The sequence below is a fragment of the Coccomyxa subellipsoidea genome, assembly GCF_000258705.1.
Source record: "Coccomyxa subellipsoidea C-169, whole genome shotgun sequence".
NCBI lineage: Eukaryota > Viridiplantae > Chlorophyta > Trebouxiophyceae > Coccomyxaceae > Coccomyxa > Coccomyxa subellipsoidea.
In genome coordinates, this window is record NW_005178026.1 from 1328475 (window position 1) to 1354755 (window position 26281).

Here is a 26281-nt window from a genome sequence, read left to right on the forward strand (position 1 = left end):
CACAGAATAATGCCACACCTATTCTGTGAGAAATCATTTGATGCAGCATCATGCATGCATGCACAAGATGTCACATGACGGCCACAAATTGTCTTGAAGACTGCAGTGCACTCACGGGCATCATGATGATCATGCTATGATAGGTGAGTGACGGCTTTGTCTCATAATTTATAAATGAACTGGATTGTTACTCATCGATGGCCACTGGCATTCTTCATCAAAACTTCACATACTTCTCAAAGAGAGAGATCCCATAGAAAAGGAAAAAGTTGGCAAAAAAGTCAAAAAGTCCGGCCTGTCGGATTCGAACCAACGACCCCGTGATACCAGCAGCTTCCCACTGGGGGTTTTACTTCTACAGTCACATGCTCTTCCAACTGAGCTAAGGCCGGTTGATGCCCAAGATCAAATTTATTTTGGATAACTACCTGCTCAATCGACTGTCAGTCTCTCCTTCTTGTCAGGCAGCAAGAAAGTCCAGAAAGCGTCAATCGAATTTCTGTCATTGTGTTTTATGCTTGCAGCGTTCAAAGCCTGCTGCACCTGCATCGCGATCGCTTGAAGCACGACTGACATCACTGTAGGTGACAGAGACAGTGTCGCGATTTGCACGTCTTCTTTGTCGTGGTAGCCTGTATTATCAGATATCGATCTGTTAAGGGGGCGTCTCCCGCGAATTTGCAAGCAAACCATCCCTAAGTCATTCTGAGAGGCCTTTGATCTGGGTGACTGAGCTAAGAAACCTTCCAAACGTTCTTCGACGGCTGGCTCCTGCAATGCGGCTGTAACGCATGAGCTCTGACCTCATAATCCAAGGATTGGAATTGGCAAGGTTAGGTGCAGGTTAGGATTGAAAGGACAGCCTCAGGATGGACATCTGCATCACAGGAACAGGCATGTAATATCCGTGCTCAGATCATTTGCTGTCATGAGATTGCGGATCTACTAACGGTATTTCGATTCGATGGGCCATCCAAGTGCTCACCAAAACTGTCTTGCAGGCTTTCGTGGTAGTGCACGGGAAGACATCAGGCGCCTGGCAGAGCTTTTGGGGATGGAGTTCAATGGTGCTCTTGTCCGCGATCGTACCACGCACTTGATCTTGGCATCTGAGGCTCTACTATGTGAGGACATCCCCAGAAGTCAGAAGCTTGACAGTGCAAAGTGCTGGGGCATTGCTCTGACGCACTATGCCTGGCTGAAAGACAGTTTGGCAATGGGCAAGATCCTGGACGCGCAGAAGTACATTGTGCAGGTAAGGGGTCTCTTGAAACGTGAGAATTCCATGGTTGCTGCTCAGGTGACTCACGCACTTTCCCGTTCTCCAACAGAACAGCCCCGACCGGTGTGTCTTGCATGGGAGAGGAGCATATTCAGATGCCTGGACACCAGAACAGCTAAGAGCAGCCCAGATTCCTCCTGCACAGCGGTGTGACCAATTCTGGTCCCCAGGTAACACCTGATCAGTCATGATGATTGCAAGCCTAGCAGTCTATGGTGGCTACGCTGGATGCCCAGCTTGTGTGATCTGAACAGATATCTTTCAGAAGCATGGCATTGAGTACCACAAGTGAGGAGTTTGCCTCCTCAGAATGGAGCTGCTATGTTTTCAACGAGTTAACAAATCCATGCTGACATTGTCTGCAGGTCAAGCATCCAGTGGACCGGGAGATGAGGATGCACAATCATCAGGACACAGCGCCAGGCACTCAGAGAGATCCATGGGGTATGCTGCACGGTTATCATGTGGTCTACTACCAGCGCAATGGAAAGCCTTACTGCTCTGGCTTTGATGGGTGGCTGACTGTTCACATCTAAGCTGAAGTTCTTTGCTTCAAAGGACATGACTGTCACTTGTGTGCACAGAAGGACAGTCGTCAATGCCATACCTTCTGTACAGGATTTGTGCTTATCCTCAGCAACAGTGAATGAGGAGAGATACAGCATGGAAGTGTGCTCTGAGCGCGCTGTGCCGCGTGGCACAGCCTGTTCCAAAAGCTACTCGGCATCTGGGCAGTCCTATACCTCGTCAGAAGGTGAGGAACCCTGCTTCCCAATAGTGCAGATTACCAGTGCGTTTTGGGAATCAGTTGTTCTGGCGTTGGCATGATATGAGCCTTTGCCCTGTGCCCAGGATATGGTCAATCAAGCCCAGAGATTATGCGTGTCTCTGTAGACGCGCCCTTGAAGATATGTCCAAAGGGGTCCACCGCGGCTGCTTTCCATGGAGTCAGTAACAGGAGTCTCACTTACTATGAGAAGCTCACCATTCAGCAGAGCAGCAGTTCACCACCTCTCCATTTTGACCTTCGAGAGCGCTCGCATGGCGCCTTGGTGAGACTCCAATATGAATTTTGAAGCGATTGAGCCAGTTTGTTGCACTTGAAGCAGAGGCCAGCATATGTTCAAGTCCTTCTGATGAAGAGTTTCGCATTGATGTCTAACAGGTGTACTATGAGGACTCCAACTCAGGGGAGCACGAGCTGGCTTATGCTGACATTTTGTACTGTTACAGCCTTGAGGGTCAGGAATGCTGCCACAGACAATTGCCTTCTTGTTGAGTTGAACAATGATCACCACTGCCTTATGCCATACTCTCCCTCTTGCGCTCATCCCTATCGTGCACTAAGACTGGTGTGGCAAGTGCAATGCAGGTGGCGAGGTGTACATTGAGCATGGATATCTGTTTGATCGTGACGATCTGGAGCAGCACGCAATGGGCCGCTTGTTTCTGGAGAGCTTTCAGCTTGCAGATGCTGAGCTGGTGGATAGCTCTGGCGTGTATCACAGCCCTGCTACGGTGATTGAGGGTGGGAGAACAGCTTTGCTAGTCCACGTTGTATGCGTGACATTGATGCCAGCATGCAGGAGTACTAAGCCCGACTTGGCAGGGTACGCAGCTGATCTTTCAAGCAATAATTGACTTATGTCCACATGCATGCAGGTGAGTTCTGGCTGACCAGCCGCAGTAAAGCTGAGCTGAGTGCACATGACAGGTCCCAAGATCAAGAGCGCCTCTTGTTCTTCTGCGAGAAAGCTTGGGAGAGAAGGACTGGTCGGGGCATCTGCGTCTCCCGGTACAAACTGAAATCCAGAAAGCAATTTATTCGGGGATGAGAAGAAAGCGTGGCTGACTCAGTGGAAGTGTCATGCCATACTGCCTTGGTTTGCTGATAAGAGGTTTATCAATATGGGGTCAAATTCAGGATCTGCAACTTGCAATCTTACATTGAGCTTCCATGACATCTCCATATTGGTGGCATACCACAAAGCTGCCTACAGAAATCTCAAAAGAATTCTCCCCTTTGATACTTGTGGTGCTTTTGGCACAGTCAAGTTTAAGACTTGTAAGGACATACTCATCTGCTTCTCAAAACCCCATAATACTTGATGGGCAGCAGGAAATGAACGAATTGGGTGTAGACATGGCTGTGTATCACTGAGCGCCTCTCGGCGCTGGTGTTGCAAACTCTTCACAACACAGTGTTCATAAGGCATTTTGAGGACTCGTTGCCAGAGTTCAATTGCAGGTCTTCCACAACTGCTGGGTAAGCAGATCTCTTGTGCGAGTTCCAGAATACTATTTCTTGGGGGAACATGCATCTCTGCTGATATACATATAAAACAATTTTGTGTTTGATTTCTTGTCGAATTTTCGTTCAGCTGTCAGCGCTCTTGGTATTCTGGCACTAGCAGTTCTGCCAGAATTCTTGCTTGCGTTTCTTGCATCCCTCTTGGTTCCCATCTCACTTCACCTTCTTTACTTTGGCGAGATGAGGGTCCTTCCTGCTCCCATGCGTAGCATTTGTCCCTGCACGCGAGCACCTCCATATCAGCTTATGCTCAAGATGAAATATCCCGTATCTCACATCTACCAGCTGCACTCTATCAATCATGACATTGAAAGACTGCTTTACTGAAAGTACAAAAGTAGATCCCTAGAAACGAGGATGTTCTCGAGAATATCTAAATGCAGTTGACAGACCTGTCCAAACGTCGACGGAGCGCTGGGGCTAAGGAGCTCTGTGTCCTCTGCGCTTGAGTGCGATCTTGTGAGTGCTGACTGGGCGCCTGCAATGGATGCCTGAGGGGCCGGCAGCGATGCTGCCCGCTGAGGGGCGCCCCTTCTGCTGCCAGCCGCCAATCTTGGGACATCCGTCAATTTGCGCACCTGCACACATGGATGGCTATTATCTTAGTCATCTACGCTTCTCTGTATTCTGTGGTGACTCTATCGGCAAAGGACCTCTGGAGAGCTGGACCTTGGAAGCAAGGGGTTTACATGATTTACACAGACACTGCAGGGCCAGCGTTTGCATGCAGCCAGCATGGTGGATATTCTTGCCCATGCAAGCGCTCCTCACAAAGACTGGTACAAGTGTTAGATTTCTTGCCAGACAGGCCTGTACCTGTGATGTCCTTGGGGCATGGCTGGTCTTTTTCCTGCCTGTCTGCTGTCCCATCCACAGGCCCCTCTTCAAGCTGGCCTGGTCTGTCTGCATGGGATCCTGCACACAATGTTGCAAAACATCAGCTGGCCTTCAGGGAGTTGGCAGGAATGCAACAATTGCAGGGACATCTCATTGCTATGCATGCCTGGCCACATCTAAGGCCTCCCAGTTGCTGACTGAGAAGGGTGCATGCAAGTCTTTGGCGCAAGCAGTCACACCTCTGCCTTGAAGACAATGCTCTTGGCTCGCTCCAGCAAAGAGGGTTGTGTGACTCCTTCTGGCCCCAGCATCATTTGGTCCACATCCATATCAGGTGCCCTGTGCCCTGGTGCAACCATTGACGGCTCAGCTAGGCAATTGTGGCATCCTTGCAAATTGAGCGCAATCGCAGCTAACAATGCACGCGCAGCAGCACGTCAGAGGGTACCTGGCCTGTGTAGAGCATCATGCTGCTGCTCTGTCCAAGGAGTGGCTGTGCAGAGGGCTTCCTCTGCAGCAGCCAACTGTGCCAGACTGAACTCGCTGTTCCTCATCCTAGGCAGAGCCACCATTCCACCTGCAATAGAGGGTTACTAAGCAGTATTCACAGCGTGGTGATGAAGCACACATGCCACTAGGGAAGCATCAACAAGTAGCTAACAAGATCTCATGCATTCATGCCGTGAATGGTGATGCACACCTGAACCTCTTCTCAGGTTTGGGTGCCTTTGTGAAGAGGTGCTGGCATGAAAGCGGTGAGCGAGTTCTTCAAAGGACGCAAGATCTGAGACCTCCCCGTTAAACTCCTGCATTCAAATCAATACAATCCTCATGCCCACTGTTGAAACCTGTAACATTTGTATTGGGAGGAAGCTGCCAAGGGGCATTCAAGTTACGAAGAGAAGCCATGAACCCTTTGCGAAGGATATGATGAGGTATGTTTCTAAACAAACTTGCCTTTTCCTCCATGGTTGCTCCCAATCTCAGCGATGCTTCATCAGAGACTCGGCCCATCACCACACCAGCTGGCATCTCAATGCCCTTCCCTGCATCTGTGAAGTATTCAATGCTCAGGGCCTTGCATGCTCTTCAAAATGCAGCAGTAGCACGCACTGCTCATGCAAGAAAGATACAAATGTGCGGAGGAGGTTAATCACCAGGTCTTGTCTGTGTGTTCAGGCCTAGCAATGGCAAGGGGAATAGCGCCTGACCGCCAGGAGTGCTGCTCACAAAGCACTGCCCGATGCCGTCAATGTGCCCTCTTCCCTCTGCAGGAGACTGCGCCAGACATGATAGATAATTAGGGGTCAAAGCGCGAGGATCTTTATCAGACAAAGAAGTTTGTGATATGAAGATGGGCAGTGACAGACTGCCTACAAGACCAATGAGCCACAGGTGGCTCCCAAAAGGTCTAAAAAGGGTAATATTAATAATCATTATCAAAGCAATTGACTTCATGTGCATTGAACAGCTCCACATGGATAGCAACGCCCTCCTACTCTTCTGACTCCACTTCAGGTGGCACGCAAGAAGTGGACCACAGTACCTGCTCATCTCTCTGTGGGGAGGGGCCGGGCTGGGCTGCACAGTCTGGTCCTTCGCCATCCCGGCGTCCATCCAAAGACGTGCTGAGAAGCCTGGCAATGTCACTGCCCCCCATGCTGCCATGCAGCTGCTGCTGCGATGCCTGCTCCAGAGCAGTGCGGCCTAATATCCTGGAAACGCTGCTGTGATCGAAGAGCGCCGGTGGGCTCAGCATCTGAGCACCGCTGCTCGTTGCACTGCCCAACACATGGCCCTGCGCCTGCATGCAGCCGCATGCCAGCATTCAACAAGAAAATTGACAGCAAATTGCCTTTTCTTCTGCCAAGGGACCGTCGAGGCTTTGTCTCGGGCAGCTGATGATCACATGCATCAATCAACATGTCAAATAAGCGAAAGTCAAATAAGCGAAAGCCAAAACACACTGGTCAAGCAAGCTTACGCTATGGTCAGCCATCGACAGAGTCTGACAAAGGTGGTAGATCTAGAGCAGGTTGGTGGGCAGATCACCTGGGCGAGAGTGTTGGCAGGCCAGACCATGTCAGGAGGGCTGAGCACTCCAGCGGAGGGGGCCCTGTGCTGCGAGGCGGAGCTGTCAGTGGAAGGGGTTGGTAGGCGGCGTGGCTGCTCGCTGGCTGCAGGAGCGCTGGACGTCCAAGCCTTGCGCTTGACTGAGCGCGAGGACGTGCGGCGGGCGTCCAGTGACGTCGTCTCCTTGCCCCTGCTCACACAAGCCATTTCAGTCATTTCCTGAAAACTGCTGCTTGGTGTCTCAAGAACTCACTGAACTTTGTCAGTCACCGGCCCTGCTGCATGCTGCTTGTTCCGGCTGTCTTAAAACAAGTTTCAAAGAGCGTGGTAGTGATACTGATCGAAAGAAGCGTGTGGTGTGAAGACTGAGATGGAGCAATGGTAAGAGATTGGGGTGCAGCATGGTAAAGAATGGGGGGCAGAGGGTGCGCACGGGGCAGGCGGGGTGCCAGGAGAGGTCTTGTTGCGGTCGGCAGGGTTGGTGACCGCAGCAGGAGCAGTGGCAGATGCTGCAGCGGCTTGCTTGCCATTTGCGCGCGGCGGGGGAGGCAGGCCGTCTTCCACAGTGTTGTGGCACTCGTCGCACTTGCAGTGCACCCCGCAATTCACGCCCGCCTGCAGGGACAAATACATCTCTTGTGCCAGGTCACCTTTGCACATGCTGGACATGCCAGTGTAGTCACATGGCAGCTTTCAACGGAGTGCATGGGCGAGTCATTCAGATGATGAGAGGCTGTCAGCGCCAACCTGGAAGCACTCGCAGTACTTCTTCTTGCAGTGGCTCTTTTTGCAGTGACAGCCCCTCTTGTGCAGGCCGCTGACCCCGCTGCCTTGGCCATTGGCCTGCTTCTCAATCTTCTCTTGAAAGGCCTGCGTTCAGAACACAATGGTGACGTCTGTTCACATGACAGCGGAATGACATAAAGTGGCTCTTGTTTCTTCTGCATTGAAGGAATCTTTCGGTATTCAAACCCACCTGGGGATTGCGTTGCCGCACTTGATCGCGCATGCTCACCACAACATCCCTGCGGTTGTATCAAAATATTCGAATATGCAGGAGACAACCTGCAGCCAAGATTGACAGATTTGCTTTCTAAAAGCAGACCTCATAATCGCAACGTGATCTGGTTGAAAGGAGCGGGCGCATACTTGTTGTCGGCATTGTTGAGACAGCTCTGGCAGCTGCAGGCGTGCTTGCAGTACTGACCGGCAGCAAAGCAATCACAGTAAAGCTTCAGGCACCGCGACTTCTTGCAGTTGCATCTCTTTGGCTGCCTGCAGCAACGACACATGCTGGCCTCACTGTCGTGCAGCATGCGGTCACAATAAGGGCATGTGGGTTTAGATCTCATGAAGGGTCAAGGAGCGGCTTGAACAGATGGGATGACGATCTCCTTGTGGCACTCACTCTGAAGTTGAGGCCACCGCGCATCTGGCCTTTGTCTCATCGTCAGGCGTAGTGGGAGGCACCACTGAATCACCTTGACCTGCACCAACATCCCATGCCCATGAGTCACTGCAGAATATTTGAGCCCACATGAAGGAATGCCGTTGGCCTTCCATGCAGGATAATCCATGGTGTGGCTTCAGGGCAGCGCAGCACCAATTACCATGCTGTGAGAGAGACAACAGTGTGCTTCTCGCTGAGAAATGTCACTCTGTACACTAATACAAGAGCCACAGCAGCACCTGAAGATGTGGAAGACAAGCGCCGCGACACAGGCGTTGCTGCGGCGGCAGCCGAAAGGGCGGCAACTGCAGCAGCGCTCTGCAGGCGATGGTCCACACGACCACCAGCAGCCATCACTGCCTTCAGTGCCGGGCTCGTCAGGGACGCCGTGGCTGCAGCCGCAACGCTCTGCAGGGAGTTGAACGGCGCCGCGGGGCAGCCGCTGTCTGGCGGCGACTTGAGCTGGCCGTACTGTCATGAGCACAGGACATTCATTATTGGGCAGTCAGCCAGATGTGCATAGCACAGATTTCATCTGATTGACGGAAGGACATGCCATCGATGCTGTGAATTTACAATATTAAGAAATAGTGCCAAGAAGTGCTCAGAGACTGCGTTCACCTGCCATGTCCGGCCTCCTGACCCCGCTGCATTGAATTTTGTCTCCCAACCGCGCGCCGTGCTTGTGTGTACTGGCTGCTGCGGGTCTGCTCTCATGTCAGGCTCTATCGCAGAGATAACGCTGTTGTCCTCTTCCATGCAAGAAGTACGACGTGTGGCAGGTTGTGGGATGGACTGCGTGAACATGGAGACAAGTGAGACACCATATTACGGCTCATCATCACCATCAAACACTCTGACATGAAGGGCTTACACCTGCATTTGGCACCATTGGCCTGAAGAGTTTGACTCACCTGTCCCTTGCTCTGTCTAGTTTCCCTGGCATCTTGACGGGTTGATGTGTGAGACTTCAGTGGCTGATTTGGGGGACAACGTTCTGCGCCTCGGGCTCCCCTGCTGTCCATTTGCTCATGCCTCTCACTGCTGCCTTCAGGCGTGCTGTAAACTGGACTCTTGAGTCTGTCTATGCTGCTGTAGAAGAGATCTGCAGCGGAGCCATGCTGGGCACTCCCACCACGCCAGCGGGATGGAGCCTCCACCTTTGCATCTTCTTCAGGTGGGAACATGCTGACACGGGAATTGCCTTTGCTGCCTGTTTGCTGATCCTCGAGCTTCACCAAGGCTGTTTCCCCTCCTTTCTCTTCCGTGTCTCCGCCTCCACTGGGTGTAGCAGTTGTCCTGGTCAGATTGCGTGCACACAATTCCAATGAGCACAGAGGCAGATCGAAGGCGTGCACGTCTCACACTTTGCTCGGCCCAACTTGAAGGAAGTCAACCAAGATCACTGCAGCATGCGTGGCAGCCTGAGCCGGCCGACAGCAGCAGGGTTCAGGAATGTGGCGGGTAGAGGAGCTCACTCGGTGGCAAGCTTGGGCGTCGTAAATCCCGCCATAGCTGGGGACAGCCCCGTGAATCCAGGGCACCCAGAGAAGGTGCCAGTGCTGTCCCATTGGTTGCGTGGAGGAGTAATCGGCGGTAATTCCTTGGCGAAGAGGGAGAAAGGCGAGGCTGCCTACGCAGCAGCCATGGATTGCTAAGATCGCTTGATCATTGCAAGTGATCAACCAAACCAACATAGGAGCAAAGTCATAAAATCGATGCGCGATCACAACGGGGGCCGCTGCTGGTCTCCAAAAGGGAAGAGCAGGGTCCCACAATATACCAAGATGGGACATCCTCGTCCTTCTCAAGCATTCAATTGCTCCAGTGCAGGAGTGCCTTTAACGTAGGTAAGCACTATAATTCGATGGTGGGATCCATCTGGGATCCTCTGGGCTTGGACAGCTGGTTGCACAGCGATGGCGGGGAGGCGTGCGAGATACCTCCAGCAAGCCTCGTTTTGCTCTGCCTGGCCTCTCAGGTGTGCGCTGCAGGGAGTTCGCGTGCATCTTAATCGGATCTTGAGCTTGCTGTCGGTCCTTCGTGCGCTTCTACAGGGACATTAGGTGCGCTCCCTCTCGCACGTATGCTCTGCCTCACGTCAATGCTGGCCACCGTAGCGCACGCAGGCCACGCACATTGCCCGCTGTGAGCTCCGTCCTGCTGAGGTGCGGATGTGCAGCGTCGCACGGGCTGGCTTGTGGCCCACAAGTTGTGGGAAGGCTGCGGAGGGCGGGGCCCGGCAAGCACTCCGGACGTGACGATCACTATTACGACATAGACCTTGGGGTTTATGTGGAGCAGGGGAGCGGAAGACCTGCTCCTCCAGGAGCAGAGGAGTCCAGTAGTGCGTTTCTGCCACACATGCCACTTGCCATAGCTTCATCGGGCAACAGAGCAGTGGCTCGGGTTCATAACATGTGCCATGCAGCCTGTGCGGCAGCTGGGACGCGCAGCAATACCTACGGAGCTGTCACTGCAGTCAGCTGCTGCAACTGGCACCAGCAACCAGCCACAGTGTGTCATAGCAAAATACAAGGTTGTGCGCCCTCTCGACACTTGCAGGTAGCTAATCCACCAACACGGCAGACAGAGCAAGGGCGGGACAGCTGCACAATAGTCCCTGCAGGAAGTGCTGTGAACCAAAAGAGATGCCCGCAGTCACCGCAGCTGAAGCTTGCGTGCAGTTGCCTTCCAGCCCTTTGAAGCCCCAATACGACATACTGCTTACACAAAGCCGATGGATATGGAGATTTCCAATGCCGATCTACAACTACACTGCGCCAAAGGGAGCATTGCTGTACGGCTCAGCTGTGCTCCAAATCAACAAGGCAGCAGAACACAACTCTGGCCTGACTGCTGCTGGCACCAACAGTCCTTTGCTCTTGGACACCTGCATTGTGCTGATGCTGAAGAGCTGTAGGAGTAACTACAAATTTTGAGCAAGTATCTGCGCTCCACTCGTCCTTGCTTCACCTCCGTTGAAGGCAGAAATGGGCTGTCTTCCCCACACTACAATATAGTACATCATATCCTATGCCGCTTCTCTGCGCTCCACTTAAATGTGATGAAAGAGCAAACAAAGGTGCCCAGACAACTTCTGCAGAACCTCAATCAACTTCTCTCCAGTAGCCCCTCATGCCATAACCATGCCGACCTTATCTACTCCCTCATCCTCAACTCCAATGATCTTCTCCACTCTTTACCTGGTACCAGTTGTCTGCTTTCGCAGCAGGAACAATCACCTTTTTCACTCTCCTGTTCTTCTCATGTACAAGCAACTTTCAGGTCCCGCTCAAACTGCAGCTATGCAGCATTATTAAAGAATTAGCCCTCCCTCGCTCTCTCAATTTCAGATCATTTGTTTGTGGACGCCCGTGCATACGTAAATGTGGGTGCCAGTATTTCCAGCAACCCATCTGGATTGTCTGCATGCAGCCAGTGCCCTGCAAAAGAGACTTCCTGTCAAGCTCTCATTCATTTCCTTCAGCCTACAAATTGAAAAAGTCACCTTTGCCTCCGCACATAAGCACCCTTACCTGCTTGCGGTAAATGATGTACTCTGTGGCCATACGCCTTCAAGCGCTCAACATCATCCATTGGCCATACGTAACTGCTATTTTCCGCACGAACGAAGTCCACTTTGATGCCCTGAGTCGGGGCGCTCAGGAATGGCCAGTAGGACAGAGACTCGTACGACTCATACATTTCAGCAATCCCCTTCATGTCAATTGTCCAGGAAAGCTTCCTGCAAACAGTATGACTGAAATTGTCAAGAACTGTCAAGCGTCTCCAGGGAAGATCAAGCAGTGAGCCTCGTGCACACGATACCTCAAACATGCCAGCACGCTACCACAGTACACAACATTCAGAGCAGGGCAGGGAATGTACACAAAAACAAATGCAGCCAGAGTTTCAGGCACAGCAAAACACATAAGGGTTTCACCTTGGGTCCTCCTGAGTGGGCTTGAGGTTGCTGGTGACCCAGGAGGCCACTCGCTGCGAGAAACCGCTCTGCACAAGGTAGGTCTGCAGGGTGGTTCTGCTTCCTGTGGGAACAGGGAACGCCTGCAGGCTGGGAATGAGATCTGCTGGATGATCCTGCCGCAAGCGCAGGTCGCTTGCATGGTGCTCGCGCACAGCACCCGGCAGTGCATCCAAAACCCACACCTGTGCACCAAATTCCACATGTCAGAAAGCACAGGTCAATTCTTTAATGCATCCCGAGTGCCGGAATACCTTGAAAATGGCATACGCTAGACACCTGCTTCCCAGCACCAGTGCAAACAAGAAACAAACCTGCACCGGCCGCGGCAGCCTTGGGCCTATTCGCCCAAACTGATCAGCCATGCTCATGACCACCTTGCCGCCAAAGGAGTGGCCGATCAGCACTTCTGGGAAGAGCTTGAGGTGCCGCAGCAGGTCAAGGACATCAGCGGCAGCACTTTCCACCCCATTTGGCCGATGAGATGCTGCTCCATGCCGGGCAGACTCCCCGTGGCAGCGCAAATCTACCAGAAGCACTTGCCATGAAGAGAACTCCTGCAATGTGTTTCACTTCTCAGTCAGGCTCATGAACGAACCAGTAACAATACCTGAGATCGCAATGCTTGGCATAAGAAGTGAAATTATGCATTCACTCGAATGCTAAGCGCACCCTCGTCAGGCGCTGAGCAAAGCTCAGCATGTTTCGTCGCGAACCCAAAATGCCGTGGACAAAGACACAGGTAGGTGGGGGCCGCGCACTGGATCCTACAGTGCTCCATCTTACCTGCAAAAAGGTAAGCACAGCTGTGACTCAATGTAAAAAGACATGATGCTTCTCTTTGTACAATTGAAGAAGTAGCAGGTGCGGCACATGCAACATTAGTGGAGCCATACTGAATTGTACTCATGCATCAACAGCCTGCCACCGTTTTGTCTCTTTCTTTGCAGCAGACTGCCAGCAAGGCTTGGAATCACACAGGCTTCCAAAGAAAGACCAGAGTGATTGGCAGAGTCCAGGTGGTATGTATACCTAGTATCCTTAGATTGAGTGCTGATGAATTGCCAAGAAAATTCCTGATCTCCAGACAGGTGAGAACGTACCAATGCGCCTTGCACAAGCTCATAGGCGATGTGGGCCCCTTGGACATATCCTGTGCCATTTTGGACAGCTGCGTCCTGTGGTCTGGACAACTTCAGACTTGCACTGTGGCGCAATGCTCCAACTGGCTCAAGAACGCTGGCCCCGCTCTGCAAGCAATAATTAGATCTCAGATACAAGAGACTGTGTAGGCTTATGTAGATCACCTGGAAATAAGGAAACAATATCCTTTCCTAATACTTCCTGCTAAGCGCCGCTGAAAAGACTGCTTTCATACACATAAGTGTGGAAGCAAGATGATGTCGCAGAGTCTGTAATGTACCTGTGCTGCTACAGTCATCTTTCTGGCTGCGACATGTCGTGGCTGCAAGTGCTTGCCAAGCAGGAGGCGCTGCCAGCAGGACCCACTCGATTCCAGCAACACCGCTCTTCTCATCTATGCAAACACATATGATTAGACAGTATTTGCCATATCTGAAGCAGATATTGTAGTTGTGCATAGAAGTTTGCTGAAAGTGTGCGAAGTACAAGGAGACACAGTCATGGGCGTGCGACGAATATCGAGTTGTTCGTGCGCTCTACCTGGTCAAATGTGGCGTGATGAAGGCAATTTGCCAACCAAGCTATTCAAGACTTCTACCAAGACGCACACAGTTGGACGTTCGAGAAAAGACGCAGTGACGGAGTATCTCGGATCAACAAGAGTCACCCTTTGCGAGTAAACGTCACGGTCCCAAGATAAATGGAAGAATCAACAAAGCAATTTGGGACCTGGTGCTTTTCACTTTCCGAAGGCCTCGATGCCATTTTTCGCTGAAGAATTTTTTTGGCTACAGTAGAGCGGCGTTCCAGCTGTGAAGATTCCCCCCCGGGCCCCCCCCCCTTCCCAAACTGCACCGTTACACATGTAACTCATAGGCGAGCTCGTGACCATCTTTATTTGAAGGCACAGGTATAGAGATTGAATAGCCGAAATCTCATATTTGTCTGGCCATCTCAAAAGTCGGGAGCCTGTGCCTACTTCATTCGATACTGGGCCTCATCGACTTCTTATGACTGTTTTTTTCTCAACAAAGCCATCTTGGGAAGTAGAACACTCGATATTATTTAGTGCTAATTGAGGATCAGGTAGATCAGGAGGAGCGCCAATAGAAGGGTTGATTCATACTCCTCTTGGCTGAAAGATGCGTCCAGAGGTAAACTTGCATGTCACATGTGACGTGCAACGCCGGGACTTTAGTGCAAATGAGATGTCGGGGATCTTAATACATTAATGTGGCGCAGGCACGAGTCACAATGTCGGAGGTGATGGCAAGGGCAAACGCCATCAATCTTGAAAAACTTCTCCAGCTCGTATCCCGAGAAAGAGGTATGATCGGCCTGTCCATTCAGGATGTGAATAGATTGAAAAAAATGTATGTATCATTCGTATTGTATGACAAGGCAGCAGTCTGTAAGCCGTGTGCTGCCTATTGTGTCAAACCTCAGATATGCATCGACCACATCAACCAGCGGATACGAGCAGTTGTATCGGTCCAGAGCATCAGAGGGTACAGAACACAGATACTTCTGGATCAAGCCTCTGCTCCACCTCTGTGGAAGAAGATCTTAGGATGGTTCGGCCTATCCGCAGCCTTGTGCATGCAAATGGATCACTTGCTCAGACTCACCATTCGGCAATTATTCAAACAACCTGTTCTAACTCTTAGAACGCTTGTAAGTACTGTACCGTGCTTGCCAGGAACCAGTCACAACAATAGACGGTGCCTGCTCAACGGAGCCCCAACCAAGCCAGTGCATGTGCGCCCTGACCACCCGATGATTTCTCCTGATCATAGCACCTGCAAGATGTAGTGCACGACTTTGACACTCTACCAAGCTGTGGCGCAAACACACAACTATGCAAGCCCAGGAGTTCCATAATATAATCCCGCTTTGACTCGCAAAAGACAGTTAATGTGATGTGATGACACCTACAGGAAAGAGAAGAAACGGCCCACCACCATCACACTGAGGGACTTGCAGGAAGTTTATCATCTGCCAATCAGCAGTGCAGCAAAGAAGTTTGACATGGGCCTGACGCTGCTTAAAAAGAGGTGCAGAGAGCTGGGGCTCAAAAGATGGCCCTACCGCAAGCTCAAGTCCATGGACAAGCTGCTGCAGAGCATAGAGAGCGTTGACGGCCAAGATCCACAGGTACGGCCTCACGGATGCTTTTCCTTGTGATTGCTGCAGCTAGAGCTGCGACTGCCAAGCCCTTCTAGTCCACTGATGTCAGGCACATAAAAGAAATAACAAGTTTGACATTAAAATGGAGAACACACTGCACCTGCGCACACTGCCGAAAAGGATGACATTTCATGCGTCCCTAAGATATGTGCTAATCTGTGCATCCAATTGCAGGTAGCGAAGGCTGTGGATGAAGTGAAGACGCACAAGAAGCTGATGCTGCTTGCGCCTTCAGAAACTCAGATAGAAGTGGGCATCAAGAAGTTTCGGCAGGCAGCCTACAAGTTTGAGTTCAAGTCAAAGCGCATGTTGGCTAGGACGTGAAGCGAGACCATCAATCGCCAGAGTCTGCTTTCACCATGAGAACAGCAGGTGACCTCAGACTGAGAATCGCCTGTTAGATCTGGGTGTCATGCTGCACTTTCAGATTCTGTCATGGTAGACCATCCTGAGCAGCAGCAAACGCAGTGCAGACTGTGACATTAATGAACGAGACATCGGGTGTGGAATCTGGAGTAACATTGGACCATGTCCCAGTGTGTTAGGTGCCATGTGTGCAGGGCTCAGGTTTCTGTGGTCAAATTGTCTAAGTATGTCTGAGAACTGTCAGGCTAAGGCCCTTCTCAACGGGGTACACCATCCGTTCTCCTCTGCTGCAGCTGGTCTACTCGTTTTTAGAAGCCTCTTGGCGGCGCCCAATCCTGAAGACTGCATATTGTCAATGAAGCCTTCGGAAGGGCATCATGGTGCTGCATGCCGCCCCCTGAGGGCGGCCCATGTCAGTCAGTGGCAATTGCAACCTGCTTTCAAGGATGCTCAGCAGAATGCATATATCCAGACTGCACTATTGAGCAACTTGCATTTAATGGTGCTTGTAAAAGGTGAACATTCAGCTAGAGAAATGCTACTGCGTTGGCATCGCCGCAACGGCCACTGGCAGTGGCAGTCCAACTTGGTGTTGCTAGCTGGCACTGGTGATTGGCAATGTTGTTGCTAACAGCTATACATGCGCGTCAAACGGCCGTCGGCAAGCCGCATTGCGGCTTGCAGGCACATGCCGCATGCATGCAGTGCACTTAGCAAGTATGGCATGCTTGAGTAGACATCTGTTTCATCGATGCAGATCTAAAGAGTTCAGAGAGTCCAGAGAGCAGGGGGATGTAGTGAGATTTTGATAAGAGCCACCTTAGGGATCTCCGTTGACCCGAAGCATTGTTTCGACCCTAGAATACTTATAAAAGGGATTAAAACCTAAGTCACCTTGCCATTTGCAAATTGGACATTCCCTGTGAACAAAAGGTTTCTGAAGTGATCTAATAGTGAAGTTTGACGCGATGCAAACATGCTCAACCTGCACTGACGACGCACAAGACAATTCGTCACCCGAAGATCCTGATTTTGAGGATGTCATTAGAGAGTTTCCAAGAATGCGCCACGCTTTTGCGTATGGATCAGGTGTATTTTTACAGCCAGGCTTGTATGAAAAGGGTAAAGAGGAGGCAATGATTGACTTTATATTTGCGGTGGAGGACCCTGCATCTTGGCATCACATGGTGAGTCGTGTAGGGCACTTTCCGGTCTGATCGGAATCTAAATCTTCCGCAAAATCAGTTCCTGATGACATGCTGACTGGTTAGTGCAGAATCTACGTCGGAATAGAATGCATTACTCGTTTGCAGCTAATCTAGGGAGCTCGATGGTAGGATCTCCTCTTCGTGTTGAACTCTGACACTCTTAAACGCTGATTTATGTCTATATTACAATGTCTATCTCATTGAGCCAGCTTTTCTCTTTTGCAGATGACTAGTATTGCTGCTGGCCTCGGTGCAGGGGTATACTTCAACCCCAGAGTGCACCTGCCGCAAGGGGTATGTCCTGAGCTCTTGTGGCCTTCATGTGGATCTTGGCACCTGATTTTCAATTCAAATGAATTTGCAAAGACACACGAGCAAATGCGGTGCATGTGCTGGTGCTGCACAGACAATCAAGTACGGAGTAATAGGTATGGAGGACCTGCTGCGCGATCTCAGGACGTGGGATTCTCTTGTAGTAGCAGGCCGCCTCCACAAGCCTGTGCACCACATTGTGAGGGACCCTGCAGTTATGACGGCGGTGACTGCCAACCTGAATGCAGCCATGGCTGCATCACTACTCCTACTACCAGAGGGGTTCTCCACCAAGGTGATGCAGTTTGACATGGGGATGTGAATGTCTGGAGAGTCCTGTTCCGAGTGCTGATAACTTGAAGGACTGCAGGAACTGCTAGAAAGCCTCTGCGGACTGTCCTACAGAGGTGATGTGCGTGTGGGAATTGCGGAAGACAGAGACAAAGTGAAACGCATTGTAAAGGGGAGCTTTGAGGCATTGCAGGACTTATATCGGCCGCACACACAGGTGAGTCTTCAAACTTGACCTGTCATTAAGTTGTGATGGCAGATTATGAAGATCGATTGATCAACTCCTGGGATTGCAATTGAGTAATCGCTTGTGTAACGGGACTCGCAGGGTGATGTTGCCAATCTGGCTGGACTCAAGCATGAGGGGGGCGATCAGTGGGTACAAGACACCAGCGTTTCCTCACAAACAATGCTGCTAGCGTGCCTGCCAAAGGTGAGCTTTGCTGAACACGGCCTACACACTAGTTATGTCAACAAGTTGATGCGTTGCCTGTTGTGAGACAGACATTCTGCAAGCTTGTTCACATTTTGTGCTCTCTCTCACAGGCTCTGCAAGTGCAGATGGCGAGGTCTGCTGGTTGCAGCCATACAGACCATGATGCCTTGCAAAGAGTAATGCAGCAGAGGGGCGCGAGGGATGTACTGCACAGTGCCATCAGCCGCATTGTGCGCAGGAGCAGTTTGCGGCAGGCTTTACTGGGAGGCGTGACAGCAGGTGCCGCAAAAGGCTTTGCTTATTTGTTGGCAAAGGCAAGAAAACGATGGAAGAGCTGAACAGTGGATGGGGCACCAACATGTTAAATCTATGTCAGACTTCGGAATTTGCGCTCAGCACAGGCTGTATCACTAATGCGATTGCGGCCGCGGCGGCGGACTGCCCTGTCCGGAAGTGTACATGGCTAGCAGACTTCATTCCCCAGTATCAAGCAATGCAGGGGTTTGTTGAACATTGTTAGGCCTTTGTGGTCTCACTGGCATTGCCTTAGGCAATGTAGCCATTGGACCTGATGCACTCTTGCCATATCAGTGACTGTCCTGAATGGCAACTTGCAGCGCGCTCTCCACGAAGGCTGATGGTGTCAATGTGCTCTCGGCCGTTGATCAATTCAATGTTGCATCAAAGAGCATAAATTATACATTAATTATCCTCTTGCATTTGAAGGATCACGAAAGCTCATTATCTGGATCAACATTCAAATTCGAATGGGGGAGGGCATGCAGGCAGGCCATAATGTCGTCTATTTATAAGTATTCCGAGACCCCGGTTCAGCCCAGCAAGTTCTGCTTCACATTGAGTGCGAAAATGTGGCTTTCCATTGCGACAGCTCTTATTGCTTTTATTGTTGTAGCTGTTCTGTTGGGATCAAGGAATGCGCCGCAAATAAACGGTCCAAGAGGGCTTCCGATCCTTGGACACCTGCGAGAACTGCTGCGACCAGACTTCCACCGAGTCCTCTCTGACTGGGCAGATGTATACGGAGGTATATACAGAATCAGTATCCTGGGACTCCCGGGAGTTGTGGTGTCCGATCCGCAAGCCATAGCTCAGGTTCTAGGTCGTGACACGGGCACAGCCGTACCAAAACATTTGGCCAGCTACCAACAACTCAATCTTCTATGGGGCTCTCTTGGACAGCATTCTATCTTCACGGGGTCAAACACGGATCTGTGGAGGGCTGTACGAAAAGCGGTCTCCCCTTGTTTCAGCTCTGCAAATGTCAGGTAACCTTGATGGACCAAGCAGCCACACCATTGTCCAGATGCATGCTGTGACTGCAGCCAGAAAATAGGAGGCACAGATCAATGTTTTTGCAAATGCAGGCAGAAATTCGACGTCGTTTTAAGGACATCTCAGGCTCTTAGTGACGGCATTGCAAGAAGGGGCTCTGATCACCCTATTGACATGGATGATGCGGGGATGCGACTCACGCTGGATGTTGTTGCACTGGTGAGACCATAAGCTGCATGCTGCTGACTCGGTGTCTCTCATTGCAATGAAATAGGCTGGCACTGCTGAGGACCGCGCTAAGTGGTGCATCAACATTGAGCTGCCCTATGATGCAGGCATCATTTGGTTACGACACGTGCACTGTCAACTTCACACACAACACCATTATCGCAGCCCTTCCATGTGCTCTGGTTGAGCTGCAGAAGAGAATGACAAACCCATTCCGTGCGCTCTCCTGGAGCAAGGCATGTCCCCATGCATTGGAACATGCTTCCTTCGCAAGAGATTGCCTCGCGCGCAATCCATGGATTATCATCCTCTGTGATCAGCAGCCAATTTGTTTTCATAACTATATGGTAATTCAACATTGCAAGCGAGAGACTGAGGGCATGCCTCTGCTGCACCAGGAGAGTCGTGAGGCCATGGAATGCGCCAAGCAATTCAAGGCTGAGTGCAGAACCATCTTGCAGTTCATGCGAGCAAGGGGCCCTCCAGATCAGACAGACATGTCAGTGGGCGCGCAGTTGCTAAGGGTGCTCAATCCCGGAACAGGTGGGTTGAAGGCACCATGTAGTGCCTGAATTGCCATTATAAGAGTGCCCTGAGCGTCAGTGTGTCTCTTAGCTGCGTGCAATCACTGTTGGTCCTTGTGCACTTCAGCAAAGATGCAGGCATTGAATGATCTGTTGATCTTCTGTGCAGGAATGCCACTTTCCAATGCGCAGCTGGTTGCCGAGATAGGCACTTTCCTGATGGGAGGTTTTGAGACGACCGCGCACACGCTGTCATTCACCCTCTTCTGCATTGCTAATTCCCCAGAAATCCAAGACAGGATCACAGCCGAGCTGATCAGTGCGGGCCTCCTGGGTGGGAATGCCTCTCAGCCAGAAGCTAGAAAGCTTCAGTACGAAGACTTACAGGGCCTGACATACCTTGACAGCGTGCTAAAGGAGTCAATGCGGATGTTCCCTGTTGTTGCAGGATTTCCCAGGTACGCAAGTTTATGCGCACATCAACTCCAAAGAGACTTGTAAAGACTTAGTTGTGCAGAAAATTTTCCCAGTGTTTCACCGTCACTGGAGAAGTGCCGCATGCAGGATGTGCGAAAAGCCAACCCAGATCGGGGAGTTCCTTGTGCCTAAGGGCACATTCGTGTATGTGCTCTTTCATGCCTTACACAACAGCGCGAGGTACTGGAAGGATCCAGGACAGTTCAGACCTGATCGCTGGATGGAGAAGACTGCTGCATCGAGTTCAGAACAGCCGGGCAATCACAGTAAGTCAAAGACTGACAGCAGCATGAATGCCGACAGCAGCAGCTTTGGACAGAGCTCTGCCAAGCGCTTCCTGCCTTTCAGTGATGGCCCCCGCAGCTGTGTGGCTCAGGTGCTTCTCCTTCTCACACGCACGCAATGCTCAGGTTTCACAGTTGCCAGTCGCTGCCTTCTATTGCTGCTTCAGATCCCTTGAGTGCAGCTGTTTTGAGTGGCTCCAATAGAACATGCGCTCATGCATGCTGATGAGTATGACGTGACATGCTAGTTGACAGTGTCAAGTTCATGTGCGCGCAGGCCATGGCAATGATGGAGCTTAGAACGGCGCTGGTTGTTCTTTGCATGCGCTTCCATTTCCGGGCGGCCAGTCAGATGGGTGGCATGGAGGGCCTCAAAGCCTCGGAACAGATGGCTTTGACTTTGCATGTGCATGGTGGGGTGCACATTCACTGCACGTCTCGAGTCTGAATGAACTTGAGTGCAGAGAAACCTTGAGAGTGAGACTCTATGCATGAAGGTCTGCCCAGCAATGACACTGCTCTGCATGCACTGCAGTGTCACATAGGCAGTGATCATGCAGAGGCCGTATTAGATACGTACTGGGTGGCTGTGCATGCACGTGGGCAACTACAATGGTGCCAGTATGAAGTCGAGGGATAAGGTGTCAGCCGGACCATGTCAGACAAATTTGGGTATGCAGTGTGCAAGCTTTCCTTGATCAAGTCATGTGCATGCCACTGGGGGGAATGCACTGAGATGTACACTGTCATTACTGCAAAATTCAGGCATGCCTGTGAGCTCTGGATGATCAAAAGTAGATCAGCTTCGCATGAAGGGAACGGACTTGTAAATGAAATTGAGGAGAGCCTACTTGTGTTGCGCTATCAGAATTACCAGTACCAGTAGATTCGCAACCCTTCTTTTGCTATCCCATCAGTGAAGCTTCAGGGATTGGGTGACAAAGTCAAGACATACACTAAATTATCACAGTAGCTCAACCGACGCCAACATGACTGTCATGGGTACCTCCAATGTTCTCAGCGAAGGCTAGGGCCTCACAGCAGGCCGCCTTTTCCTTAAGATATCCCAGCATGTGAGGGTTGTTCCAGTCACTGGGTGTTCTGGCCAGGCAAATAGTTGCCCAGTGAAGTCCTTCAGTGATTGAGTTTGAGCATGTCAATATACAGCACGGCAAAGCAAGGTCTCCTGACTGTTGCGCTGGCTGCCAGGTACAATGTTGTTGCTGTCCAACTTGTCAGGGCAAAACCTGCCACTCTTGTCTGGTGCAATCAGACCGTTCGAAGTCGAGCATGAACAAGCGTGAATGCGTGTCTGGCTAGCTGCTTTACTCCTTCTTGGTAGCCTTGTTGATCAGGGACTTGTGGATGTGAGGGATGACACCACCGCCAGCAATGGTCGCCTGCAGAGCCAAAATATTATTCAGCGTTGCAACTCATTGGGCACCTGCTTGCTTGAAGCCAGACATCAGGAAACTTGACAAAAAGGAAGCTCTCTCCCACCTTGATGAGGGTGTCCAGCTCTTCGTCACCACGGATGGCAAGTTGCAAGTGACGGGGAGTGATACGTTTCACCTGCATGACCAAAATTAACATATTGACCAGTGCGCCTTCAAAAGATTGACATGCAGGGAAACGAAACCCAAGAAGAAGCCGCTTTGTTACCTTCAAGTCCTTTGAGGCGTTCCCGGCAAGCTCCAGCACCTCTGCTGTGAGGTACTCTGCAGCACCAGGGAAGAAGCCAGCATTAGAGAACGCTCTCATCACTTTCAAGGGGCAGACATCAAGCTCAGTGGACCAACTGTCACAATCTGCCCGCTTTCGAGTCAACAACGGTCCCTCACCGAGAATTGCAGCTGTGTAAACAGCGGCAGTGGCTCCAACGCGTCCGTTGGCTGTCACACGTCCCTACAGCGCACAGGATGGGGTTCACGTTGACGGATTTCAACAAAAGAGCCTGAGAAGACCACCTCGCCCAGGTGTCAAGTGTTAACATCCAAGGGCAAAGATGTTAACTTCAAATACAGCTATGGTGGTTCAAGATTCATGCACGCCTACCTTGAGCAACCTGTGAATACGACCCACTGGGAACTGCAGCCCGGCGCGAGCTGACCGAGAGACAGGCTTCTTCTTGTCTCCCTTCTTGTCACCCATGGTGCCCTTGGCGCCCTTGCCGGACAGGCCCTTTGCTCCTTTCCCCGACATGGCTGCAGACTGTCAGAGCACTGTCAAAATTTTAGGTTGGGCAGAGAAGTGGTGTCAGGGCTGCTTTCTGTTTGAGAGGATTCTTGAAAGTGTTTGCCCAAACTGCTTTCCCACTGCAGCATTTAATTCACTACCCTCGAAGGCTTCACTTCCCGGGGCTTTATGGTGTCAGGTTTCCGAAACGCAGTCTTGCCTCTCCTCTTAAGACAAGCCGAGTCTGGAAAGCAGAGGCCTCCCTAAGATCCCACAAAGTAGCCGTGAGCACCGAATATCGGCAGAACAGGTGGACTTTTGTGTGTATTCTGTGCTGCAATCGTGCGATCAACCAGTGGCACCAGCGTACATCGCCCACTCGTCTTCACACTGCCGCTTGTCATACATGTTTGTGGGAAGAACATGCAAGCTTAAACGCTCATCAGAGCTTAGCATTCTTTCCAAGGGCGCTCCAATTCTTGGCAGAGTGGATGGTGCCAACAGAGCCAGAAGAAGCGTGAGTTTGTGCTTTGAAGGTGGAAAGGGACTCCAATTTGGATAAATTGGTCAATGGCAGATGGTCAATCAGGTGAGCATCATGAGGGTTGAGTATCTATATTTGAACACACAGTATTGCTGCCAATGAACTCTGCACCGATACTGTTACAATGTCACACAACGATTGTGTCCCACGATCAGGAGGAAATTTTCGGCTCGCGCACGACAAAGCTGCCACATGACAAAACTTAGCCAGTGCAGCAACCCTGCAGCTGTACCATCAGGTCTCAATAAGGCAATTCTTCTCACCGGCATTCTTCTCACCGGCAACAACTCTGCTAGCCCCAAATACAAGTGAACCCATAGTTGCGGATTGCATCACACAACAGAAGACAAGCTGTTGCCCAATTCTGGTCTGGCACTTCAGCTGAGCTGGCCGTACCAAAGACCAGTGATCTTCACATCCTTGGGCGCCTTGGAGCCCAGGTCTGTGTCAGAGGGCTGGATCGACTCGAAGACGCCAGCAATCTCGCCGGTGGCGGGGTCAACCTGCAGAGAACAGGCAGATGTATCAAGCAACCAGACAGTCTCTGCAGCTGCAGGGTGCGCCGCACCCACCCAACTATCCTGGAATATTTAAACTGGATATTCTTACATTTGCAGGCAGTCTCGAGGCATGTGGGCTTGGCACACAGAACCAGAGCCAGGTGTTTTTTTTTTGTCATCTGCTTTGTTGCGTGCATGTCTGCTTGCCAAGTTGCTCTGGAGCTGACGGTAGGTATTCTGCTAATCCTGCTTTTGTGCATTAATCAGGTTCACTCGTTTGTACACAGAAAATGACACACCTTGGCAACGCTGAAGACGGCCTGTCCCTTGAGGGCGACTGTGCTCTTGTTGTTCTCCTTTGCCAGCTCCTCTGAGTCAGATCGGCCGGGCAGAGCGACAGCGTTGTCGTACCCGGTGGAGCCACCCCGTCCCTGAAGCCACACACAAATGCCTCTGTCATCACCAGCAGCTCATCAGCATGTCCCAACTCATACAGCAGTCATGTTACTGTGTCAGACCATCTTCCAAGGCAATTCACGGAGTAGTCATGTTACTCTGTCAGACCATCTTTCCAAGGGAATTCACTGGCCAAAAGTATGCAGAGAAGTCAACCAGTATTAGTGGATGTCAGGCACAACACTTGCGGCTGCGTTTGGGTCCTCAACATGTCAATGCCTGCGCAAACCACCAGTAGATGACTGGACAATCACTGGACAGAAAAAGAAAATGCACCTTGGGGTCGAGGAAGGAGGAGCCGCGGTATGAGGGCACTACGAAGTCGCCGCCGAAGCCGCCCAGGGAGCCCTTGGCGTTGAGCTCCTTGATGGTGAACAGGAACGGCACGCGCTCACCACCGGGCAGCTGCACAGTGACGGGCGCGTAGTCGATTCCGTCCTCCTCCTTGAAGTTCACGTTGCCGCTGCCGTCCACGCTGAACTTGCCGGAGATCTGCGCGCCAGCCAGCATGCATAAGAAGCTGTGTACACACTCTGATATCCCTGTCTGCATCCCTCTACGCTAACATTGATGACTGCAGGAAAGGACAACACATCCTTGGTCGATAGAAAATCAGCACAGCAAAAAAAAGACATCATTCTGCATACTAGGATCCTGCAAAATATCATGGCAGCACCAGAGGACGGCAGTGCGCATGATCGAGTTGACACGTGCGCGATGTGTGACAACGTTTCCCATACATGAACAGGCTGCATCCTGGCAAATGCGTACCTCATCCAATGTGTAGGTCAGGCGGGTCATCAGCTTGGTCTTCACAAAGTCGGTGTCGCCACCCTTGAACTGGCTCTCCTCCTTGACAGTGAAGGAGGTGGGCTCCAGGCAGAACTTTGAGATGTTGTAGTCCCCGGCCTTTAGGTCCTTCAGGTTGGAGGACCCGCCCTCCAACACTGGGCAGGTGTTGGCAATGCCACTGCCCTTGACTTGCAAGTAAGTCAGGCCCTGGAGCTCGTCGTATGTCAGGGCCTGCGACGCCTGCGAAGATGACAAGGAGACTGTCAGTACGATATGACGGTGTACCGTGCTTGATTTGGAGTGGTGTCCCACACAGCAACAGCACGGCTAGGGACAGCGAGGCGCGCACCCCCGCAAGCATCAGGGAAGAACCAACGACGACAGCCATCTTGCCGACATTGGCTGCTGCCGCTGCCACAGCGCTCTGCACATTCTCAGACAGCCCACAGACGACGGTGTTCCTCACGGTCCTGCAAAGGTCACAAGAAAACTTAATGCCTTGTTCTGGTCCCCACCAAACTGCTGTAGAAGTGGACCCATTGAATGGGTGAGCACCCAAAAAGTATTATCAAGATAGGGAATGGTTGTATGGCTCTCAAAAAGGCGAAAATTTGGCCTTGGAGTAGCAAAGAAAACTCGATCCACCTGCCAGATGGAGCGACGCAGCGGACAGCAGAGCCCCGCCTAAGCTGGGCAGTGGGAGTGGGCAGGGACGACAGAGCTGCGCGAGAAGTCATCTTGCCGTCTGATCGCTGCGCACGAGCACTGCTCTCTGAATCGGTGTAGGATAAGAAGGGAGATCTGTTGCGGGCCATTTAAGGGGTTGCTGTTCTATCGAAACCGATTGGCCATCGCCTAAACAAGACACGTCACCTGCAGGCTCCATCCCGTGAGCTGAGCCCCAGGAATGGCAGTTCGACCATCGAGATCGCTTGACAAAATTTGGTCCTCGCTCTGACCTACAGTCGTCAGTTTTTTTAAAGTGCAACCCCAATCCTACGGATCGCCGCATCATGCAGGGACTTTTGGCATCGCACATCCAGGTGGAGGGCCCATAGAAAAGACATATTGCTCAAAGAAATCGGTGCTTTGTTTCCCTAGATGACGTTTTAAGACATTGATACGCA

At 51.4% G+C, this 26281-nt stretch overlaps 6 protein-coding genes and 1 non-coding gene across 7 annotated transcripts; 2 read left to right on the forward strand and 5 right to left on the reverse strand.

The window, feature by feature from the left end:
* Positions 1 to 289: 289 nt before the first annotated feature.
* On the reverse strand, positions 290 to 392 carry COCSUDRAFT_t58. The gene has a single exon. It is a non-coding gene; the product is annotated as a tRNA-Tyr (tRNA).
* A 3368-nt stretch (positions 393 to 3760) lies between these two features.
* COCSUDRAFT_58250 (hypothetical protein) lies at positions 3761 to 8712 on the reverse strand (the record flags this gene model as incomplete). The annotated part of the gene is made up of 12 exons (XM_005644512.1): positions 3761 to 3811; positions 3986 to 4171; positions 4410 to 4508; positions 4879 to 4941; positions 5977 to 6234; positions 6483 to 6693; positions 6937 to 7118; positions 7251 to 7373; positions 7480 to 7528; positions 7912 to 7990; positions 8193 to 8424; positions 8575 to 8712. 12 exons carry the CDS (start codon positions 8710 to 8712, stop codon positions 3761 to 3763), a joined length of 1671 nt encoding a protein of 556 aa, XP_005644569.1.
* A 2598-nt stretch (positions 8713 to 11310) lies between these two features.
* COCSUDRAFT_19123 (alpha/beta-hydrolase) lies at positions 11311 to 13071 on the reverse strand (the record flags this gene model as incomplete). The annotated part of the gene is made up of 6 exons (XM_005644513.1): positions 11311 to 11399; positions 11493 to 11701; positions 11900 to 12123; positions 12253 to 12495; positions 12611 to 12724; positions 13042 to 13071. Coding segments are annotated over 6 exons (909 nt in total), but the record flags the coding sequence as incomplete, so codon positions are not given.
* Positions 13072 to 15109: 2038 nt separating this feature from the next.
* On the forward strand, positions 15110 to 15592 carry COCSUDRAFT_58252 (hypothetical protein; the record flags this gene model as incomplete). Its single annotated transcript, XM_005644514.1, has 2 exons — positions 15110 to 15235; positions 15443 to 15592. The coding sequence occupies 2 exons, from the start codon at positions 15110 to 15112 to the stop codon at positions 15590 to 15592; spliced, it is 276 nt and encodes a 91-aa protein (XP_005644571.1).
* A 3156-nt stretch (positions 15593 to 18748) lies between these two features.
* On the forward strand, positions 18749 to 21135 carry COCSUDRAFT_19124 (cytochrome P450; the record flags this gene model as incomplete). The annotated part of the gene is made up of 6 exons (XM_005644515.1): positions 18749 to 19167; positions 19635 to 19966; positions 20054 to 20384; positions 20479 to 20673; positions 20725 to 20779; positions 20965 to 21135. The coding sequence occupies 6 exons, from the start codon at positions 18749 to 18751 to the stop codon at positions 21133 to 21135; spliced, it is 1503 nt and encodes a 500-aa protein (XP_005644572.1).
* Positions 21136 to 21540: 405 nt separating this feature from the next.
* COCSUDRAFT_25614 (histone 2A variant) lies at positions 21541 to 22957 on the reverse strand. Its single transcript, XM_005644516.1, has 5 exons — positions 22743 to 22957; positions 22529 to 22592; positions 22350 to 22405; positions 22188 to 22259; positions 21541 to 22087 (listed from the first exon to the last, which is right to left on the reverse strand). Exons 1-5 carry the CDS (start codon positions 22887 to 22889, stop codon positions 22013 to 22015), a joined length of 414 nt encoding a protein of 137 aa, XP_005644573.1. The 5' UTR covers positions 22890 to 22957; the 3' UTR covers positions 21541 to 22012.
* Positions 22958 to 23506: 549 nt separating this feature from the next.
* COCSUDRAFT_30990 (33kDa oxygen evolving protein of photosystem II) lies at positions 23507 to 25928 on the reverse strand. Its single transcript, XM_005644517.1, has 6 exons — positions 25800 to 25928; positions 25504 to 25624; positions 25134 to 25394; positions 24639 to 24854; positions 24206 to 24337; positions 23507 to 23909 (listed from the first exon to the last, which is right to left on the reverse strand). Exons 1-6 carry the CDS (start codon positions 25889 to 25891, stop codon positions 23784 to 23786), a joined length of 948 nt encoding a protein of 315 aa, XP_005644574.1. The 5' UTR covers positions 25892 to 25928; the 3' UTR covers positions 23507 to 23783.
* Positions 25929 to 26281: the final 353 nt, after the last annotated feature.

What these genes read in the sequence shown, in the direction of transcription:
- COCSUDRAFT_25614 (XM_005644516.1), bottom strand. Translation starts at nt 22,889, where the DNA reads ATGTCGGGGAAAGGAGCAAAGGGCCTGTCCGGCAAGGGCGCCAAGGGC. An exon ending in TTACACAGCTGCAATTCTCG is followed by an intron (nt 22,406 to 22,528) that starts GTGAGGGACCGT and finishes CTGGTGCTGCAG; the next exon opens with AGTACCTCACAGCAGAGGTG. An exon ending in AGCTGGACACCCTCATCAAG is followed by an intron (nt 22,088 to 22,187) that starts GTGGGAGAGAGC and finishes TTGGCTCTGCAG; the next exon opens with GCGACCATTGCTGGCGGTGG.
- COCSUDRAFT_30990 (XM_005644517.1), bottom strand. Translation starts at nt 25,891, where the DNA reads ATGACTTCTCGCGCAGCTCTGTCGTCCCTGCCCACTCCCACTGCCCAG. An exon ending in TGCGTCGCTCCATCTGGCAG is followed by an intron (nt 25,625 to 25,799) that starts GTGGATCGAGTT and finishes TGACCTTTGCAG; the next exon opens with GACCGTGAGGAACACCGTCG. An exon ending in TGACCTACACATTGGATGAG is followed by an intron (nt 24,855 to 25,133) that starts GTACGCATTTGC and finishes GCTGGCGCGCAG; the next exon opens with ATCTCCGGCAAGTTCAGCGT.